The following is a 22,678-nucleotide window of genomic DNA, read 5'->3' as shown; positions in this document are numbered from 1 at the left end:
TGAATTTAGGTAGATATATATATATATATATATATATATATATATATATATATAATATAAAATTATATCAATAAGTATGATGTGGATCAAAAGACTTTGTAATCGATATTTTCATGGTTTGGAACTTTAAAGATCGATATATACATTTTTTATCTTTAAAGGATTGTTTTTTATATTTAAGTAAGTAAGAAAGTATGTATGTATATATGTTAGTATGTAAGTAGCTCTTGCATGTATGTATGTATATGTATATTTTGTATGTGAATATGTATGAGGTGCAAGAATTTAGATAGGTATATGTATGAGGTGTAAGTAGCTCTTGCATGTATGTATGTATATGTATATTTTGTATGTATATATGTAAATAAGTTCATGGTCCTTTACAAAGCTCATAGTAAGTTCATGGTCCTTTGCAAAGCTCGGACTCCTTGTTCATTGCTCCAAAAAGCTCGGCAAAAAAAGCTCGCAAAAAAAAAATCCCCCCACCACAGATATCTAGCCATTTGTGTGGGCCAAACTTCTAATGTGGAATGAAAAAACTCTTACAAGAGGTAACATTTTTAGATACTCGCGGGCTCCTTTGGGGGAAGGCGCAACATTCAAGGAAGCCTTCGAATGGTTCCAGAGCAAAACTAAAGCAAAAGATGAGGAGGTGGGAATTTGTGTTGATTCCGTTCCATTGCAGAGCAAGGGTCATTAATGTATTCCTGATCCCTTTTATTGCCTTTTTGTCTCCGATTTTGTCTCCAATCTTGCAAAACTCTCGCAATAAGAACTGAGGTCATTTCTCAAGCCCATCAAAGAATTCCTATGGAGAAATAACATGTTTGAACTTAAGCCAACTTGCTATACAGATCAGCACGCTTGTCAATTTCGTTTCAGTAAATGAACAAGAGAATTGCACACAGAACTCTGCACCAAAATCTTCACCTGCCACCACATTACGTGCTCCTGTCCTCCATTGTTTTGTAGCCAATTTCCATAATTGTTGAACTGCAAGATATAGCAAGCTCGCTTCTTTGCAGGATTTTGAATCATAGGAAGCACTTACTCACAACCTCCTCACTCTGATTATGACTCTCCAACGAGACTATTCAATAGCACACAGATCAAAACTGTTTGGTACAATTGCTCACCCTTATCTTCTAGGGACAATATCGTTCCTCCAACTCGAATAACAGGTGCCGCCCAACCCCCTCGTCCACCGTAGCCACCCCTGTAATCACCATATTTGCCGCTGTCCAGCAGTCCTATTATCGGCTAACCTTTGTATCTACATGCATACGTTGGCCCAGAGTTTCATATTGGTCCAGCTAATACAGGCCTGAGAGAGCTGGTCTTCAATCTGGGCCACCCTCATCGCATGCTCGTCTCTCTTCAATTGCAGTATCTACATGCTCTTCACACCCCCAGACTCCGTTTTGTTCTGGCCCAAGAATTCTAAAACCACAACTTCCCCCTCTTTCTCTGCACTTGGACACGCCCGCGTCGGCCCTGTATCTCTGTCCTCTCCATCTTTTTTTGTACTGTAATTTCCCCCCTTTTTGATTGACCAGGCTTCTCTCTCTCCTCAACATAGCCCACTTGCACAGCTCTTGTCCCCTTTTTAATAGCCTCGAGCACATCCCGACTGCCATCTGTACAACGTATTGTTGCTAAAAACCGTACACATATTCATCCTACGATCAAATGTGTAAGACCAAAGCTTTACTTTTTTGCTCATCCCTTGACTAACAATTTCGTTGTGAATTCTTCTCATCCATATGAAGGTCTTGCCCAACTTCACGTGGTGCCAACAATGTGCATGCATAGGTGACTGCATTTAGATAGATATCTGCACTCCGCATATGATAGAGATAATACAAAACCTTCTCTTTCGAAATCATGTTGGGCAGATAAGAACCTCCGATGGGCATGAACTCATCTCTGGTTTAATATAGTGGTTTTGAAAAGAACCAGAACAAAAAAAAACCAACTAACAGCCACATTTTTTCTCATCTACCTCAAACTAAGCACGTTCCAGACAAGTAAATCTCAGATCCAACCACTAGAGTTATACATTGTACAGTACAACTTATGTCGTCCTCCAGGATAATCACCATACAAGGGCATTGGGCAGTTCTATTCGACCAAGCCATGCACCTGCTAAAGCATTCTTGCTCAGCCATCACTTTATAGAAGACATATGTCCGCTTGGATCAAATGGCCACATCATATCATCCAACTCACAACTGCCAACATCAAAGCATCAACCATAGATCCATGCCAAACTGTCATCATAATGACTCCAAGAGTCGCTTAAGACATACGTATCCATACTGCCATATCTGACCCTCAAACCATAACCATCAGAAACTGACCTCCAAGAAACCATCACACACATACCAAAAACTGTAACATGAGGGCATCATCATATGATCCAAGAGCATCATAAACCTCCCATGGCCTGTCTTGCAACCATCAAACAAGCATAACACTGCCAAAATAAAAAAACCAAACCAAGCAACCATATATACACATCTCATAAACTCTATAGCAAATCCATCCTCAACTGCAGCTCAAACCTTGGTATATGTACATGACCACTAGGCAAAAAAAAAAACCCTCGCAGCTGCTGTACACTGTACATTTGCCTATACTTGCATATTTTCCACTTGCAATTGTCCAAGACTTGCTCAATTTCAAGTGCCCTTGCATTTATTCTAAAAAAGCTTCTCATTTCTAGTTTGCCAAATGGCTTTAAGAGTGGCCACCTAGACTACATCAATAGCAATAAGAAGCTCCACATTATCTGGAGGCCAATGCCAGGTCTCTTTTAAAGAAGGGGGTATTTAGATTTGTATAAATTCATCTATAAACCTTTCCAATTAATCCTTGGACACCCCCAAATGAGGTGGGCAATGGTTTCAATGTATTGGTTGCACCTGACACACATGCCATCACCTAGACCTCTTGCTTTAGCCTTGTCTCCCATCGGAAGGATCCCAAATAGGACCTTCCACAAGAAATCTTTCTGTCCTTTAGGACAATCTAAGTCCCAAATGTTTCTCAACACTTGTGACCATTTGCCCTCTTTCCAATCCTTAGACCAAATCTTGTTAAGGCATTGGAACTAGTCTAGAGTGCTACACAAGTTCTCATAAACTAATTTAGTGTTGGAAGCCATGAACAACCTACTCCTAGGCCATTTCCATGCTTTCCAATCGACTATTGTTGAGCATAAAGGCAAAGTGATCAATGAGAGGCCATTTACTAGTCTCCTTAGAAGGACTTCTTTATGTAGTGAAAGCTATTGTTTAGCTTTGCCGTGACGTTGCTTGGCTTATAGTGGAAAAACCCAAATAGGTTTGAATATGTACATCCACTACTTTTGACTCCAATTTGTTTTCCATTTGTGATTGAGCTTGCTTTTGAGAGATGTCCACTATCTTTCTGTTTTCCTTCTTTTTTTTTAAGTGCCTTTGGATATCGAACCAAGGTCTTTACTCACCCACCCATTCACTTTAACTAGTAAGTTATGATTCCATTGGCAATATGCCCTTTTCCTTCCAATCCTATATCCAGCACCTTATGAGAAATCAAAGTCTTTGGGTTCCAGGGGGAGTATGGTCGCAAGGCTGAAACTTAAAGGAATTGACGGAAGGGCACCACCAGGAGTGGAGCCTACGGCTTAATTTGACTCAACACGGGGAAACTTACCAGGTCCAGACATAGTAAGGATTGACAGATTGAGAGCTCTTTCTTGATTCTATGCATGGCCGTTCTTAGTTGGTGGAGTGATTTGTCTGGTTAATTTCGTTAACAAACGAGACCTCAGCCTGCTAACTAGTTACACGAAGGATCCTCTTCGTGGCCAACTTCTTAGAGGGACTATGGCCGTCTAGGCCATGGAAGTTTGAGGCAATAACAGGTCTGTGATGCCCTTAGATGTTCTGGGCCGCACGCGCACTACACTGATGAATTCAACGAGTTTACCAGCTGGGCCAACAGGCCCGGGTAATCTTTTGAAATTTCATCGCCGTGATGGGGATAGATCATTGCAATTATTGATCTTCAACGAGGAATTCCTAGTAAGCGCGAGTCATCAGCTCACGTTGACTACGTCCCTGCCCTTTGTACACACCGCCCATCGCTCCTACCGATTGAATGGTCCGGTGAAGTTTTCGGATCGCGACGACGCTGGCGGTTCACCGCCGGCGACGTTGTGAGAAGTTCATTAAGCCTTATCATTTAGAGGAAGGAGAAGTCGTAACAAGGTTTCCATAGGTGAACCTGCGGAAGGATCATTGACACAAATCGCAGCAGAACGACGTGAACCGTGATTGTAACACGAGGGGTCGCACCCGGAGGCGCGGCCGCCCCCACCTCGCCCCCGTGCCAGAGCCGGGAGATCATGGGCGAGGCGCCGCCCGTCGGCCGCGTGCCAGGGCGAGAGAGAGGCGTCCCTGTATGATGTGAATGAACAGAGTACATTAGCTACTGAAATGGAAAGATCTTTGAATCATGGGCAATGTGAAGCATACATGTAGGTATTGAATGCTGTTGAGTCAAGCGATGGAGCAGTATTTTTTTTGGATGGCCCTAGAGGTACTAGTAAAACATATTTATATAATGCATTGTTATCAAGAATACGAGGATCATAGAAAGTTGCTTTAGCATGTGCATCCCAATCATTACAAATCTTAATGTACTTTCTTCTCCCCACAAACAATAGGAAAGCAAGGCTAATGAATTAACCAAAACCCTTCCCTCCTTGCATCAATATGGATACTCATAACCCTCAACCACCTCCCTAAGTTCAAACACATCCCATGAGTAGTACTCTCTCTCTTTGCGGAGGTTGACCTTTATATGGCTTTAGTAGGCTCACATGGAAAGCATTGTGAATGAGCTAGTGCTTAGGTAATTTTAATTGATAGGCCATATCATTTATGGGCTTAAGCGCCTAAGGGACCATAGTGTTGGGGTAAAGGCATTATGCCCACCCTTATAGTGTGTACAAGCCCATAAGTTTTATAGTACATAGTACACTTAGTACTTTTAATGTACTAAGTGCACTATGTGTACTAGAGCAAATATACATGTGTGATAGGGGAGTCACACACTCATACTTTGTGAGTTGACTTATCCCCACATGTCTCTCTCTCTCTCTCCCTTCTTCTCTGTGTATGTCTCCCACATGAAACCCTAACTGTTTCAACTGAGCTTCTTTAGCTCCCTTCAACTGGTATCAGAGCCACGGGCAGCTGAAACGCGAGGAGAGAAGCCAGCATGAAGAGAGGGTAACGCCTCTCTCATCCTCACACTGTCGCGTGTTGCAGCCCCTTCGCTTCAGCGACTGGATATCAGGTGGTACGACCCCTTTGCAAGCGGCGCAGCTGCACCACAACAGCAGCAAAAAACTGCAGGAGCCCTTCGACTGGATATCAGGTGGTACGACCCCTTTGCAAGCGGCGCAGCTGCACCACAACAGCAGCAAAAAACTGCAGGAGCCCTTCCAGGGGGCCCTTTCGCTCGCATGGGAACCGCCCCTTACTACCGCGAGCCAGTGCTGTGGCTGACGCAGTCGAAGTCTTCGAATCCATCGAACCCAACTCCAGACTGTCCAGGATGGCGCGTAACAGCATAGTCGTGCTCTACCTCACGGCTTACAATGTTGCGCAGGCATTTGGCTGCAGGCCGCGCGCAAGCAGTGCATCAACGGAGCCTGTGATGCTGCGGGGGACCTCGTTCGCCTTCTGCAACTAGCAGCATTCTTGGAGGTTGTGCATGCCGTCTTAGGCATCGTTCCCAGCAAGGTGCTTCCCGCCTTACTGCAATGGGGAGGTCGGTACCACTGGATTGCCGCTGTTGTCTGCAACGTCAAACAGGGTAAAGTCGCGAGGTACCGCCCACCTGCACGAATACAGCATCTATACCTGCACAACAACAGCAGCATCAGCACACGAGTCAGCAAATTTGACGCCCCCCTTTTTCTGCAACAAAAATCAAAAATTTCAGAGGTATTTGCTTCAATTTTTTGGGATTTGCAAGTCCATTATCATCAATTGAGCAGGTACAGGTCCTAATGGCTCAGATTTGAGCACAATTTGCAACATTGGGTGACATTGGTCACATTCCGGGTCAATTTGCAGGAAATTGGGTGTCAACATTTGGGGCTTTTGATGTAATTGTGCCATTGGGCATTCATACATGCTGTATGATGTGAGCAATTTCACATCGGGGCTAAATTGCAGGAAATTGGAGTGCAAATCAAAGAGCTTTTGTGCCAATTGGGTTGATTTGCATGCAGGCACTGGCATTTGATGCTTTGGGCAAATGTGTTGATGCCTATCAAGCACTCAATGTGCCAGTAAATCAAGGGGCTTTTATGTATTGGATGTATATGTGGCCAAGGGGAAGCATTGTGAAGACTCTGGATGCCTTCATGTGCATTAATGTACCATTCATGATCAGAAATTGATCTTGAATCAAAGGGCTTTTCAAGATTCTGTGCTTGTTGAGCTTGGCAACGCAGCAGGGAAGACTTTTATGCCTTGAACCCTCAGAAATCCACTTGCAGTCAAGGGGCTTTTGCCCAATTTCTGTCCGGGACTGTTATATGCAATGGTGGGGACTGTCAAGGTCTGATTTTCATTTATTTGGATAGCCAGGAGAGCATTTATTGCTACTGTATTTGCTGGTACAAATTTGGTACAACTTTGTACAAGTTTTGGCATGGCTGTACATTGATTTGAGTGAGGAAAAGGCTCATTTTCAGCTACTGTACTTGCCGGTACAGATTTGGTACATCATTGGTGAGCACTTAGTACTGTTGTACAGTACTTTGGAAGGGGAACAAAGCACATCTAAGGTGCTGTCATAAATCTGCAGCAACCAGATTTTGGTGATTTTATCACATTCAGTGGGAGGAGAGTTGCATTCGTGCTTCCGCAGTGGGAGATAAACTTTGGGAGAACAACTGTGAGCATTTTGTGTGCTTTGGTGCAGTGTTTGCACATCTTGCAGGGAGTCAGGCATTGACTGTGTCAAAGGTTGCATATTGCTATGGCAACGACAGGTGAGAGCTCTTCATTGCTTCACATCAAAAAGCTTGAAGGCTCACATAATTATGACATTTGGCAAACCCAGTGCTATAATGTGTTGCTCCAGAAGAAGCAGCACAAGCCCATCAAAGAAAGGGGTGTAATGCCCGCTTCTCTTACTGCTGAAGAATGGGAAGATATGGATGAGCTGGCAAGATCCACCATCATGTTGTCTGTGTCAGACTCTTTACTTTTCAGCATACGTGAAGAGAAGACAGCTTGGGGAATGTGGCAAAGATTGCAGGACTTGTATGCCCAGCAAAGTGCCTCAAGCAAAGTGTATTGGTTGAAGAAACTCATAGGTCTTCAAATGAAGGAAGGGGCGTCTATGACAGCCCATCTAAATGAGTTTAATGGTGTTGTCAGCCAGGTCATCAATCAAAAGTTGGCAATGGACGATGAGTTCAAAGCCACCTTTCTCTTATGCACTTTGCCCGAGAGTTGGGACACATTCAGAACAGCCACTAGCAATTCAAATGCTATGCTGTCATATGCAGATGTGGAGGGTGCTCTCCTTCAAGAGGAGATGAACAAGAAGAACAACTCTGTTGGAAAGTCCAATGCAATGAATGCACGTGGGAGATCCCAGCAAAAGGGGTAAAAGCCAAGAATGGGGAAGGAGCAAGTCCCGCTCCAAAAAGGACTTGGAATGCCATTATTGTGACTAGAAGGGACATTTCAAAAAGCAATGCTACAAATGGAAGAATGATCAAAAGGAAAAGGGCAAAGGAAAAGACAAAGACAAAGATGAAGCCAAAGATGCAAAGCCAAAGGGAAAAAGTGGAGTCAAGATTGAAGAATTCAATGTGTCACATGCAGGTGACAGTGAGGATGAAGTCCTATTCATGTCTTCACTTGATGCCCATTCACTCCATGCAGGAGATGGTCATGGTATGCACTCATGGATCATTGATTTAGATGCCTCCTTTCATGTCACAGGTTGCAGAGACTTGTTTGTCAGGTATACTGCTGGCAATGAAGGAGTAGTTTATTTGGGTGACAACCATGCATGCCAGATTCTTGGCAGAGGTGATGTGAGGCTTGTGTTTTCAGATGGCTCACAGCTTATGCTCCATGATGTCAGGCATGTGCCTGAGATCAAGAAGAACCTGTTTTCTACTGGACAGCAACCTGCAAATGATGATCATTGGGTACGGAGGTCCACAAGACCCTCCAGACCCCCTGACAGGTTTGTTCCAGGGGTTTGACTACTTGATGCTCACTGACTGTGGGGAGCCCTCTTGTTATAAGGAGGCTTTACAGAGGGCAGACAAGGCTCTTTGGGAGCGTGCTATGAAGTCAGAGATGGATTCTCTGCACAAAAATGGAACATGGGAGTTGGTGCATTTGCCTACAGGCAAGAAGGTTTTGCCATGCAAGTGGGTTTACAGGCTCAAAGTTGCACCTAATGCAAAGCCAAGATACAAAGCCAGGTTAGTGGCTAAGGGCTTCAAGCAGGAATATGGTGTGGACTTTGATGAGATCTTCTCTCCAATGGTCAAAATGACCACACTTAGAGCTGTATTAGCTTTGGTTACTCATGATGATCTGGATTTGATTCAGATGGATGTGAAGACTGCTTTTCTTCACGGTGATCTCCATGAGGAGATATATATGCAACAGCCAGAGGGTTATGCAGTGAATGGATATTGGAAAGGAGAAGCTTGTATGCAAGCTGAAAAAGGGTCTTTATGGACTCAAACAGGCACCAAGGGAATGGTATCATAAATTTGATACATTCATGAAATCCTAGGATTTCAGGAGGAGTGACATAGATCACTACTTATACACCAAGAAAGCTTTGGATGGCAGTCTATTGATCCTCATCTTGTATGTTGATGTGTAGAGGGGTCACTAGAGGTAATGGTGGTTATGGTGGAAGAACTGGGGGTGGCAGGGGTACTTCTACTACTATGAGGACTCCTTGGGGCCTCCTCATGGTGGCTAGGTTGAGGTGCATTGTGTTGTGTTGGAGCTAGCAAGGCTAGCGGTTGTCTCGGGTTAGGTGGTAAGGCCTATGGTAGAGCCCTTGCTGCTTGAGTAGCTCCTTATAGTAGTAGCAGTTTGAGGTTTCATGATTGCCCACCTTTGGCAGTAAGGATAGTAGAGAGATGGGTTGGGGTCTCAAATGTGCACACTCCGTACTAGTGTGGTTTGATCTACAGATCGGGCACCATACTAGTTCTCTCTTGGGGTAAAATTGAGGCTGCCCAACTTAGTCACGGCCTTGGCCCTACCTCCATTATTGGGTCATTTGCTGCATTAGCTGCTAATGTTGATTGCCGGGAAATCTCGTAAAGAGATGGATGCCTTAAAGAAGAGGCTGCATCAAACCTTTGATATGAAGGATTTGGGTGATGCAAATCACATTTTGGATATGCGGATACTTCGGGACAGAAATCAGCATGTGTTGTATTTGTCTCAGAAGGAATACATTGGCAAAGTTTTGCAGAGGTTCAATATGGAGGGGGGGAAGAAGACTAGTACTCCTTTGCCTCCATATGTGAAACTCAGTGCTATGGACAGCCCACAGTCAGATAGTGACAGGGCTGATATGGCCAAGATTCCGTATGCTTCAGCTTGTGGCAGTCTCATGTATGCAATGGTTGCTACCAGGCCGGACATTGCATTTGCAGTGGGAGTGGTTACTAGATACATGGCCAAACCTGGCAAGAAGCAATGGGAAGCAGTGAAAGGTGTCATGAGATACCTGAAGGGCACACAGGATATGTGCATCTGCTTTGGCAAACAGGATGCATTAGTGCATGGTTACACGGATTCGGATTATGCCGGTCATCCAGATAACCGGAAGTCTACTACCGGTTATGTGTTTACATTCACAGGAGGTGCTGTGTCGTGGATATCCAGGATGCAGAAGTGCACTGTCTTATCTACTACAGAGGCCGAGTATATTGCAGCCACAGAGGCTTGCAAGGAGACATTATGGCTATCTCGGTTAGTGGTTGATTTGGGTTATACATGGGATATTCCACTGTTGCATTGTGACAGTCAGAGTGCCATCCAGTTGGCAAAGAACCCTGTCTTTCACGCAAAGACGAAGCATGTGGATGTGAAGTATCACTTCATCAGAGAGGTGATAGAGAACAAGCAGATTCAACTTGTCAAGATTCATACGGATGACAACCCGGCTGATCTGTTGACAAAGAGTTTGCCTCCAGAGCGGTTTGCTCATTGCAGACACTTGATGGGCATTGGATGAGGCTAGTTTCAGCCTTGATATGGCCTTGTATATTATCATGTACATGCTGATTTTTTCTTTTCCTTCACTTAAGGGCACACTGCCTTTAAGTGGGAGGTTGTTGGGGTAAAGGCATTATGCCCACCCTTATAGTGTGTACAAGCCCATAAGTTTTATAGTACATAGTACACTTAGTACTTTTAATGTACTAAGTGCACTATGTGTACTAGAGCAAATATACATGTGTGATAGGGGAGTCACACACTCATACTTTGTGAGTTGACTTATCCCCACATGTCTCTCTCTCTCTCTCCCTTCTTCTCTGTGTATGTCTCCCACATGAAACCCTAACTGTTTCAACTGAGCTTCTTTAGCTCCCTTCACATAGTACCTTCTTGCTAATTTAGCATAGTACTTTTGTTGGCCCGTAGGTCGCCCATGCTTATCTTTACCTGACATATAACTTAATCGAGCCTTAGGAAATTTGAGTAAGACCCAATCATTTTCCTTGAAGGTCAATGCCTTCCTATGCTTATCAGCAGCAACCTTTTGTTTTTGCTGGGAAATGAATATAGCATCCTTAATCTTTTTGAAGGAGTCCTTCAAATCTCTGCTATATTCATCAGCAGCGAAGATCTTCCCATGTGTCTTTAATAACAGTGGGCTTTTTGATCTTCCTTCTATTATCTCAAAAGGTGCCTTTCCCGTAGAGGTATGTATAGTGTTATTATAAGCATACTCTATGAGTGGTAGGTACTTCTCCCATTGATCTTTTTGATCTACTTCCATAACATAGACTTTTAGTAGATCAAGAATAGTGAAATTAGCTATTTCACTTTGGCCATTCGTTTGCGGGTGATAGGCCGAAGAGAAATTGAGCTTGGTTCCAAGGTTTTCAAAGAGCCCCTTCCAGAAATTACTCGTCATTCTAGGGTCTCTATCCGATACTATGGATGTAGGCAGGCCATGGTACTTGAAAATTTGAGATATGAAGAGGGTTGCCATGCGATGTGCCTTAAAAGTCTTTTTGACAGGTATAAAATGTGCTTGCTTACTAAACCTATCAGCTATTGTCCATATTCCTGTATTACTAGGAGTAGACTTTGGCAATCCAAAGATAAAATCCATGGATATGCTCTCCCATGGTGAATCAGAAATAGGTAATGGCTAGAGCAAGCCAGGTTGCTTCCCTCTATCATACTTCGTCTTTTGGCATACAATGCATTGTGAGACATATTCTTGAATGTCCTTTTTCATTTTTAGTTGGTTTAATCTTAGTTAGAACTTGGTTTAAGTAGTTTTTATGCCATAGATGGCAACCTATTTTTGGGTCTAGAAATTAGTTTTTCTAGGGAGACTCTGACAAAATTACGTTAGATTCTGATGACACTATAAATTGCCTTATAGTGCCTTTCTCATAGGTTGCTTATTGGCTCATTAGCTCATTTATATGGGAGATTCTATCAATTTTTTCGGTGCTAGACACTATTGCCTTTTTGTTAGAGAAAGAACTCTACAACATTAAGAAGTTTGACCAAACGAACTTCACTTTATGGAAGGCTCAGCTACAAGACGTGTTTATTCAAAAGCAACAAATTAAAACGTTGCATCCTAGATAAGAAGAGGAGTTTACAAATGTATAGCAGCAAGATCTTCATGAGCTGGTACCCTCAAAAATATACCTTCATCTTGCAAAGTCTATTTACTTACCATGATGAGTGCCACTATGGCCATTGATTTATGGCAAAAGTTGTGCAATACATACAAAAAAGAGATGGCTTCTACACCATAGATATTTTTTCCTCTCTATGTTCTTGTTGTGGTGGTGGATTTCTAATTTGTGTTGAGTAGAGGGGCCATTAACCCATCTCTCTCTCTCTCTCTCTCTCTCTCTCTCTCTCTCTCTCTCTCTCTATTGGTTCACACACACACACACACACACACACACACAATCTTTCAATTACTTTGCCTCCATATACACAAACAATCTATCTTAACTTCTCGTCTGCATAGAAGCACATGCTTTCCTCTCTCTTTGCCTCCCTTTGAGACTATCCACACACAAACACAAACTCTCTCTCTCTCTCTCTCTCTCTCTCTCTCTCTCTCATTTTGAAACAATTTCTTCATCTCTTCATAAAGAAAGACACCATCCATGCCTTCCTATTTTGGGGGAAAGAAAACATAGTTGTGTTACTGAGTCCCAAAAATCCTAAGATGCCCAATAGCAAGTGTGTCTCAAGGGAGGTATGAAATTGTGATAAAATTGAGAAATTGCCTTGAACCTGCATATAAGAAACCTAAGAAGATAACCAAGGTGGCATGTCTCAAGGAATTTGGTACAAATTGGCCGTAGGCCCACATATAGATATAGGAAACTAAGATGAAAAACCCTTGAAGTAGAGCATAAAGTATAACAACTGAGGGGAAAATCTTTTGTCAAAAATACTGTTAAAATGAAAGTGAAGATAAGGGAACATGCAATATATGGTAAGGGGAGAGTTGCAAAAGAGAAGAGCTCACCCAACAACAACCAAAGGGACGAAGCAATGGACAAAGCCTCCATGCCTTCCTCACTCAACCATCTTGCAAATTATTTATCATTCACAACCTTCATTGATATTGTTCTTACATGTCACAAAAACACGATTACCCCATACCTTTCTATGTAGCATGACAAGCACCTTTCCCATGGGCTACATTTGGCCTCAAAGGATGATAATAACACCTCTCTCTCTCTCTCTCTACACCATAGTCACATGACTCTATTTGCCATATCGTGTTTCTCCTTAGCTTTCTCGACGAGGGACTTTGCTAATTGTGTTTCTCTTTAGCTTTCTCGATGAGGGACTTCGCTGATTTTAAAAAAAAGGGAGGGAATTATTTAGGGTTTCCATGACTGCGGGGCGGGCTGAACTCAAGCTAAGTGAAGGGATTAATTATCCGTTGGTCTTCTTCGCTTGAACTGAAGCGTGTAACGATGGCGGGCCGCGGGCCGAAGGGAAAGGATATAATACAATCGATAGGGCTTTGCCCTAAAACGCTTTCGTGGACCCCGGTGGTGATGTCCTTTATCCTAGGTGGCCACTCTTAAAGGCATTTGCCAAACTAGAAATGAGAAGCTTTTTTAGAATAAATGCAAGGGCACTTGAAATTGAGCAAGTCTTGGACAATTGCAAGTGGAAAATATGCAAGTATAGGCAAATGTACAGTGTACAGCAGCTGTGAGGGGTTTTTTTTGCCTAGTGGTCATGTACATATACCAAGGTTTGAGCTGCAGTTGAGGATGGATGGGCATAGGAAGAGTTATGCTGCCTGGAAGCGGTCACACAAGCTTCGAAAATTCAAAGGAGGAGGTAAAAGCATAACTTTTCTCACTTATGATGGCACCTTCGGTGCCACTGAATGCCTCCTGCAACATACACAAGTGCAGCCAACTGGCCAGGAAACTCCTCACTTGCATAGGAAAGAGAGATACCACCCAGACTGTGGTCCACAACGATCACCTCCAAAGCAACAAAAGAGTCCATAGCTTGTCATAGCTCCATTAACAACACAAGATCAAGGGTATCTTGGTTTAGAATGATTGATGCCCTTGTCATATGCAGAGGGACAAGTTCTCACCCGGATTATTAAGGACCATATTTGCATTGGGTTCAGGGAGGTTGAATGCAAACGCGGTGTTCCAGAACCTCATTTTGGAACTAGATAGCACAATGCCAAGTTCATCAAGGTATCTCAACAAGGGATTTGTCAATCCAACCATAGCTCAAAATTTCTTAGAAACATCAGAGCTCTATTGAACACATTTACAATATAATTCACATGTTTGGCGCCACCATCCAAAGGTCATATTGCTCCTCATAAGGTTTTATTCAACAATCACATTCTACACAAGTTATATTGGCTTCTCACCATAAGGCTTTTTTAAACAATCACATTCTACAATGTTACAGACTTTAACCAGTAACGAACCTAGACTGTCATGACTTTATGCTTGTTTCTGTCTGCCTTGCAGAAAGTGTTAAGTTTGCTAATTCAACCGCACAAATGGGTCTTCTTTCTACTCCACCACAATTTGGTTCCTCCTTATTCCCCCTCCTAGAACGGCCCATACAATGGGGCTTTGGTTGACACCTTTCCAATCCTGAGAATCTACGAAACATATAAACATAGAGGCATTCCAGAAGACTCTGATGCATTTTTTCGATATTAAGTGAATCAAACAAAGACTAATGCCGAGATCAATCTTGACAGTAGTGAATATAAACAGTGCACAAAAAGGTGGAGAAATTAATAAAAAGCAAGAGGAGTTGAATGAAATTACTGGTGGCATTGCCTGTGCCTTGGGGTTGTCAAACAAGAATAGCAAATCAAATTATCAATTTACCTCAACATATATATACTAAATGGAAGTGCTTGAAGTAAATACTGTGGCCATCAATAAAAGAAACCACTAATGCTCACATAAACAAACAATTGGGCTAAAGGCTAAAAACTAGCAATTTTGCAACACTATTATGTTATAAGCTGCTGACCACAAAACCACCATTACAAATATTTTCATCTATCAGCAAATAGCATTTGGTTTACATACCATAGTTAGTACACTCCAAAATTGGAGACCAAAAAATTGTTTTACAAAAGTGGGCATTGCAAAGCATCTAAAAAATAAGCTCTACGTGTCATGCTGAGGTTGTCGGCACACCTCTCGCCTCCACAAAGATTTTCTTAAAGAAACTTTCAAGCCAAGATCTCGCCCTCGTCGAACAAAAGGCAAAATCTGTGTGAAAGGTGCATCTCTTGGTAGCCTCACCTCCATCTTGCCGTAATCACCTTCATCTCTAGGTAGGCACACAGGTCCTATGACAATGTCAAAAGAGTGATCCAAACCTACCAGTGTAAAATTATTTTTACAAAACCTCCTCCATGCCCTCATTGTCTGGAAACCACAAATTGGTGAGTGGAGTACGCTCTCCTGGAGGAGGCTCAATGCCATGAAGTACCTGAACATCTACCTTGAATACAAAAACAGCAATGGTGTCGGTGGCACATCTGGATGGATGATAATGTAAAGGGTGCTCATAAGTTTGCCTGATGGAATTCGAGACATAAAAGGCCTCTCTCATGCTAAACTCATTGCGGTTAAACAAGGGGGCAATGCCTCTCCTTTGAAAGCCTTCCAAGTGTCTATTTCTTGTGCCATGAAATAAATAAACTGATCCAATTTCGCATGTGTTGGGATTATATATCCTCGCTGAATGATCCCCCACTGCAACATGAGATACAAACTCCCAAGACCTTGCCTTTAAGGTCTGGTGTCTATCAAGCTCTCCATAAGGCGGCGTTGAAAATGGAGACATGAGAACCACAACTGTCTCCCTCTGCATACTCTGAAAGTGAACCTGAGGGCTGCCTCCCTCTCCACTGCCTCTACCACCACCTACTCCACGGCCTGCTCCCACTCCCCTTCCTGCTCTATTACTTGCTCCCCTAGATGTGCTTTCCAAACTGCTGTGTGCAGAGCCACTTGATCTCCTTTGACGACGACATTGGGTGTGACATCCATCATCACCAGCATCGCATGGAGCATCATTCTCATCAGTATCACTCTCAGTCTTCACAGATTCAACATGCCCAAGAAACCCCTGTAATACAGAACCCTGTACATCACATTCCATTTGTACATCACGCAGCACATTAATCGCAAGCCCTGCTTTGCCAGGGCGCAATGTGTATTGCATGCCCAAGTAAGAGTTTTGTAGGAACTCCATGTTGACCCGAATGGTTTCAACAAGACTGACAGAGAAAAAAAAGGTTAGAAAGGAAAGAACGTTCTCAACATCCTTGCTAAAAAGATAACCTTCTTCAAGAGAAAGCCTGTCAATTTCTTCTACCATGAGGCCCCAAAAAGTTCCGCACGAGGGGGGCAAATTAAAAGCCACCCCACATACTTGGGAGCGATGAAGCGCTGCAACTCTTTGGCTCTGTACTTCCTTTCCATGGGAACGTTGCTTCTCTAATGACTGCGTAGGCTTCCGAAAACGCAGAAGCGCTCGAATCTGTTGGGTGAGGCGGCTCAGATTAAGTCGTGTGTTGTACACAAAGAGGCAGCGGCCTCAGACCCACGAAGGAGAGCGTGTGAGCGCGCGCTCATAGGTGTTTGTGAAAGAGAGAGGAACTCGCATGTGGGTGGTGATGTCGGGTTCCAGATACATACACACACGTGCGCGCCCACACGTCTGAGCGTGCGCTCTCTCTCTCTCTCACACACACATGCGAGTTCGATGTCCTTTATCCTCAAGTTTCAGATACATACACACACGCGCGCGCGCGCACGTCTGAGCGCGCGCTCTCTCTCTCTCACACACACACACATGCGAGTTCCTCTCTCTTTCACAAACACCTATGAGCGCGCGCTCACACGCTCTCCTTCGTGGGTCTGAGACCGCTGCCTCTTTGTGTACAACACACGACTTAATCTGAGCCGCCTCACCCAACAGATTCGAGCGCTTCTGCGTTTTTGGAAGCCTACACAGTCATCAGAGAAGCAACGTTCCCATGGAAAGGAAGTACAGAGCCAAAGAGTTGCAACGCTTCATCGCTCCCAAGTATGTGGGGGTGGCTTTTAATTTGCCCCCCTCGTGCGGAACTTTTTGGGACCTCATGGTAGAAGAAATTGACAGGCTTTCTCTTGAAGAAGGTTATCTTTTTAGCAAGGATGTTGAGAACGTTCTTTCCTTTCTAACCAACTTTTTCTCTGTCAGTCTTGTTGAAACCATTCGGATCAACATGGAGTTCCTACAAAACTCTTACTTGGGCATGCAATACACATTGCGCCCTAGCAAAGCAGGGCTTGCGATTAATGTGCTGCGTGATGTACAAATGGAATGTGATGTACAGGGTTCTGTATTACGGTTTCTTGGGCATGTCGAATCTGTGAAGACTGAGAGTGATACTGATGAGAATGATGCTCCATGCGATGCTGGTGATGATGGATGGCACACCCAACGTCGTCGTCAAAGGAGATCAAGTGCCTCTGCACACAGCAATTTGGAAAGCACATCTAGGGGAGCAAGTAATAGAGCAGGAAGGGGAGTGGGAGCAGGCCGTGGAGCAGGTGGTGGTAGAGAAAGTGGAGAGGGAGGCAGCTCTCAGGTTCACTTTCAGAGTATGCAGAGGGAGACAGTTGTGGTTCTCATGTCTCCATTTTCAACGCCGCCTTATGGAGAGCTTGATAGACACCAGACCTTAAAGGCAAGGTCTTGGGAGTTTGTATCTCATGCTGCAGTGGGGGATCATTCAGCGAGGATATATAATTCCAACACATGCGAAACTGGATCAGTTTATTTAGAAATAGACACTTGGAAGGCTTTCAAAGGAGAGGCATTGCCCCCTTGTTTCACCGCAATGAGTTTAGCATGAGAGAGGCCTTTTATGTCTCGAATTCCATCAGGCAAACTTATGAGCACCCTTTACATTATCATCCATCCAGATGTGCCACCGACACCATTGCTGTTTTTGTATTCGAGGTAGATGTTCGGATACTTCATGGCATTGAGCCTCCTCCAGGAGAGCGTACTCCACTCACCAATTTGTGGTTTCCAGACAATGAGGAGAATTTGTCAGCATGGAGGAGGTTTTGTAAAAATAATTTTGCACTGGTAGGTTTGGATCACTCTTTTGACATTGTCATAGGACCTGTGTGCCTACCTAGAGATGAAGGTGATTATGGCAAGATGGAGGTGAGGCTACCAAGAGATGCACCTTTCACACACATTGCCTTTTGTTCGACGAGGGTAAGATCTTGGCTTGAAAGTTGCTTTAAGAAAATCTTTGTGGAGGCGAGAGGTGTGCCGACAACCTCAGCATGACACGTAGAGCTTATTTTTTAGATGCTTTGCAATGCCCACTTTTGTAAAACAATTTTTTGGTCTCCAATTTTTGTGTGTACTAACTATGGAATGTAAACCAAATGCTATTTGCTGATAGATGAAAATATTTGTAATGGTGGTTTTGTGGTCAGCAGCTTATAACATAATAGTGTTGCAAAATTGCTAGTTTTTAGCCTTTAGCCCAATTGTTTGTTTATGTGAGCATTAGCGGTTTCTTTTATTGATGGCCACATTTACTTCAAGCACTTCCATTTAGTATACATATGTTGAGGTAAATTGATAATTTGATTTGCTATTCTTGTTTGACAACCCCAAGGCACAGGCAATGCCACCAGTAATTTCATACAACTCCTCTTGCTTTTCATTAATTTCTCCACCTTTTTGTGCACTGTTTATATTTACTACTGTCAAGATTGATCTCGGCATTAGTCTTTGTTTGATTCACTCAATATCGAAAAAATGCATCAGAGTCTTCTGGAATGCCTCTATGTTTATATGTTTCGAAGATTCTCAGGATTGGAAAGGTGTCAACCAAAGCCCCATTGTATGGGCCATTCTAGGAGGGGGAATAAGGAGGAACCAAATTGTGGTGGAGTAGAAAGAAGACCCATTTGTGCGGTTGAATTAGCAAACTCAACACTTTCTGCAAGGCAGACAGAAACAAGCATGAAGTCATGACAGTCTAGGTTAGTTACTGGTTAAAGCCTGTAACATTGTAGAATGTGATTGTTTAAAAAAGCCTTATGGTGAGAAGCCAATATAACCTGTGTAGAATGTGATTGTTGAATAAAACCTTATGAGGAGTAATATGACCTTTGGATGGTGGCACCAAACATGTGAATTATATTGTAAACGTGTTCAATAGAGCTCTGATGTTTCTAAGAAATTTTGAGCTATGGTTGGATTGACAAATCCCTTGTTGAGATACCTTGATGAACTTGGCATTGTGCTATCCAGTTCCAAAATGAGGTTCTGGAACACCGCGTTTGCATTCAACCTCCCTGAACCCAATGCAAATATGGTCCTTAATGATCCGGGTGAGAACTTGTCCCTCTGCATATGACAAGGGCATCAATCATTCTAAACCAAGATACCCTTGATCTTGTGTTGTTAATGGAGCTATGACAAGCTATGGACTCTTTTGTTGCTTTGCAGGTGATCGTTGTGGACCAGAGTCTGGGTGGTATCTCTCTTTCCTATGCAAGTCAGGAGTTTCCTAGCCAGTTGGCTGCACTTGTGTATGTTGCAGGAGGCATTCAGTGGCACCGAAGGTGCCATCATAAGTGAGAAAAGTTATGCTTTTACCTCCTCTGAATTTTCGAAGCTTGTGTGACCACTTCCAGGCAGCATAACTCTTCCTATGCCCTCTCCCTCTGTGCTCCCTTGAAGAGCGAGAGAAATAGCCATCGCTTTTACTTGAAGAGGATGAGGATGATGAAGAAGGAGAAGATAGAGTTCTTTTCCTTCTCTTGGAGATCCTCTTACTCTTCTCTTCCTTCTTGAAGTCCGTTGGTAAGAGGCAGATCTCTTTCGCTTAGGAGGAGAGCGAGATCTCCGTGGCCTACGTCGACAAGGGGCCACATCCTCATCAGAGGAGAGTGGAGTGTCACTCTCATCAATCTCCTTAGGAGGCTCAATGTTTTGAGCATTCTTCCGTGATTGTCTGTGGGTAATGACTCCCATGAGCTCATCCCTCTGAAGCTGGGCTCGCATCTCTCTGCACTCCTCATCATACCAGCTATTCTGGGGCACACTCCCAGGGCGTCGGCGTGCGGGCTGAGTGTGTGGGTATGCCTCATCTGCAGCAACAAGCAGTGTTTCTGTCAAGATCTGTGTGAGCTCATCCAAAGGCCTCTGTGGCTCCTCTGTGCATAGTCTACTGTAGATCCCATCGATATATACAGAGTCAGTCTCCCTCGTAAATGTATACCAAGAGAGAGAGATTTCGGGTTTAGGGTTTGGCTGTGTGCAGTTTTTTTTTCCTGTGGGTTGGGGCAGGGATTTTCTCTCTTTTCTTCTTCTTTTTCCACCCTCCTTGGGCTCTACCATCCCTCACCAGCAAAAGAGTTAATTCGCAAAAAACAACAACATGAGCAAGCCAAGTGTCCGCTAAAAGTATATGGAAAGTGTAAGTCATGTAGCCTGTCATAACGAAATGGCGAAGGCCTAAAGATAAATGCAGGGGGAAATGCTTTTATACATTTAATGGTAGAGCAAATCCGGCATATGTTTTAAGGGTAGGATGACAAGGCAGTAAAATATTCTTTTGCAATCTCTAATCTTAATCCATCTTTACACTATAAGATAAACCTGAAAAGAAAATCTTCCATACAGTATATTATAGAACGAGTTTATGCTATCTCCCATTGTGTTAAAGTATATGTCATCATCATCGCTAGTGTACTTTTATGAAAGTTTAAGCCATGCCATTCCTTCAACTCTTTATGATTGAAAGCATGCTCCTAATCTTTATGCTATTGGACAGCATACTTAGTCCGATCCACTGGTTATTGATACATTCATCAAGTTACCACTCATCATACAAGTAAAGCCTAGAGGAATATGAAGACCACACTCATTCAACCTACTAGCTTGAACACGGCCATTGCTTTCATGACAAGAAAAGTTCATAAAAGTTTTGTTTTTTCCTTTTAAGTGCTCACCCAAGTGGTGAAGGGTATATAACATATTTTGAGGCCTTTGTGTGGTTATCTTGAGCACAAAGGCTCTTGGGTTTGGAGGGGAGCATGGGGGGCATGGTGGTGCGCTTTCCTTGGTCCTTTCACACTGGCCAGGTGCGTGGGCGGGTAGCTAGGGGCCTTTTGGCCGGAATTTTCGGGGCCCCTTTGGGGCCAGTTCACATTGGTGAGGGGCTTTGAGCCCCTTTTGAACAATTTGACCACCCAAAAAGGGCTCTAGGGCATGTAAAGGGTGCAATAAATGTGATACCAAAGGATAAGTGTATTAGATATGATATGAAGGCATGCAAGGTGATGGAAATTAATGATGAATCAGCAATGGATCATGAGCCTTTATCATGCATGCAAGACATGTATGACAGTTACTCAAGTGCTTCTTCTACATGTAGTGAAGATGAGGTATATGATCAAGGTGTTCTTGATCTTGATGTAGATCTTTGTGCAGTGCATATGTCACTTGAAAGTGAGAATAAAAGGGTAGAGGATGGATCAAAAAATGGTCAAAAACATGAACTACTTTGTGTAAGAGAGACAAAGCCACTATGGAAGCAGTGCTATCAAAAAGTGAGGCTACTTCACACCAAGCCCGTATAGAGCCACCCATGATGGATGATACTGATATTGGGCACCTCTTCTCTCCTCAACTGATCACAGCATGAGTTTATATGACCCTCCACCTTGCAATTGTAAAACAATATGGGCTGCCTAGGTAGACAATATTTGCCCCATCCTCCACCATTAGCATTTTGATCATACGAGGCAGCTACACCTCGATCTCCATCCCTACTCTTAACTTTAGATTGACTCATTAAATTCAAAGTTAGGGCCTTCATTAAGTCCATTACTTGCTTCATTTCTTACTGCAGGTCCTCGTTTGCCATCATAATTGGGGTTGGTGTTGCCACTGGAGCTTCTTTGGGTTGTCTGTCCACCATTGGCTCGAACCTCACCATTCTTTCTGCCCCTTGTGCTAGTAGCATTGGGGCCTTATACCTCTTGGTAGCATCTGAGGCATATTGACTTTGACACCCCAACTCCCCATCTTCTCGAGTTTCCATTCTTTCTTCTTGGAGTGGGGAAAAGTCCGGGATCAACATGCTCTTGTTTTAATGGATCCAGGCTCCACTCATAATATAATCTCAAGGGAGTTGGCTATGAAGTTGGGAATAAAGGCGAAAGAGCTGGGACCTGCTATGGATGCAAGTGGAGCTTTTGAAGGCCAAGAAGTGCCAGTTACACCGTTGATTGGCAAGCTTCACATCCATGTGCAAGGCTATGTGGATCAAGAAGACTTTTATGTAGGCCCTCTCTCATCCCAAGATGTAATTCTTGGAGCTCCATGGTTTCATAGAAAATCCGCTAGGCTCATCTATCCAGAAAGAATAATCACTCTCACTCATAAGGGTAACGACATCTTGATTCGTACCCAAAAGAAAGGGGATACCATACCCCTAGTCAATAATGTAGCAATTGTGAAATCAATGAAATCCTCTATTTCCTCTTACATGATTTTTGTTCGAGATCAAAAGTCTACATCTCTAGATGCTAGTGAATCTCTTTCAAAAAAAGATGCTACACTTAAATCTTTTCTAGATGAGCATGCTAATTGTTTTTCCGAAACCATTCCTGTGGAACTACCACCCTCTAAAGGAGTGGATGACCATAAGATACACTTAGTTCCAGGAACATCTCCTCCAAATAGGCCTCCTTATCGGGTGTCTCTTGCTCAACAAGAGGAGATAATGACTCAAGTCAATGAGCTCCTAGAGAAGGGTATGATCCAGCCAAGCTCCTCTCCTT

The 22,678-nt window shown here is 43.4% G+C and overlaps 1 protein-coding gene and 1 pseudogene across 6 annotated transcripts in view; one reads left to right on the top strand and one right to left on the bottom strand.

Annotated features, from left to right (window-relative positions):
• Window positions 1-305: 305 nt before the first annotated feature.
• Window positions 306-22,678, bottom strand: part of LOC147613829 (methylesterase 7-like) — a 46,785-nt gene continuing 24,412 nt past the window's right edge. The window contains exons 2-3 of one of the 6 annotated variants that reach the window (XR_015263274.1): window positions 931-2,476; window positions 426-808 (exon numbers count right to left, since the gene is read on the bottom strand). Coding sequence is in view for 4 of the 6 variants with exons in the window: in XM_086781795.1 (XP_086637921.1) it covers window positions 13,659-13,790 (132 nt within the window). In the remaining 2 variants the exon portion in view is untranslated. Of the gene's footprint in view, window positions 2,477-4,032; window positions 4,446-12,419; window positions 13,791-13,908; window positions 13,989-22,678 lie in introns of those variants that run through there. The other 5 variants (XM_086781798.1, XR_015263273.1, XM_086781797.1 and 2 more) reach the window with 5 other exon arrangements.
• LOC147613830 (18S ribosomal RNA) lies at window positions 3,277-4,289 on the top strand (annotated as a pseudogene).

This window comes from Cibotium barometz, chromosome 43, assembly GCF_041138505.1.
Source record: "Cibotium barometz isolate CiBa-2024 chromosome 43, ASM4113850v1, whole genome shotgun sequence".
Taxonomy (NCBI): Eukaryota; Viridiplantae; Streptophyta; class Polypodiopsida; order Cyatheales; family Cibotiaceae; genus Cibotium; species Cibotium barometz.
Note: the sequence above shows the minus strand (reverse complement) of the source record. Positions and strands in the feature narration are given on the sequence as shown.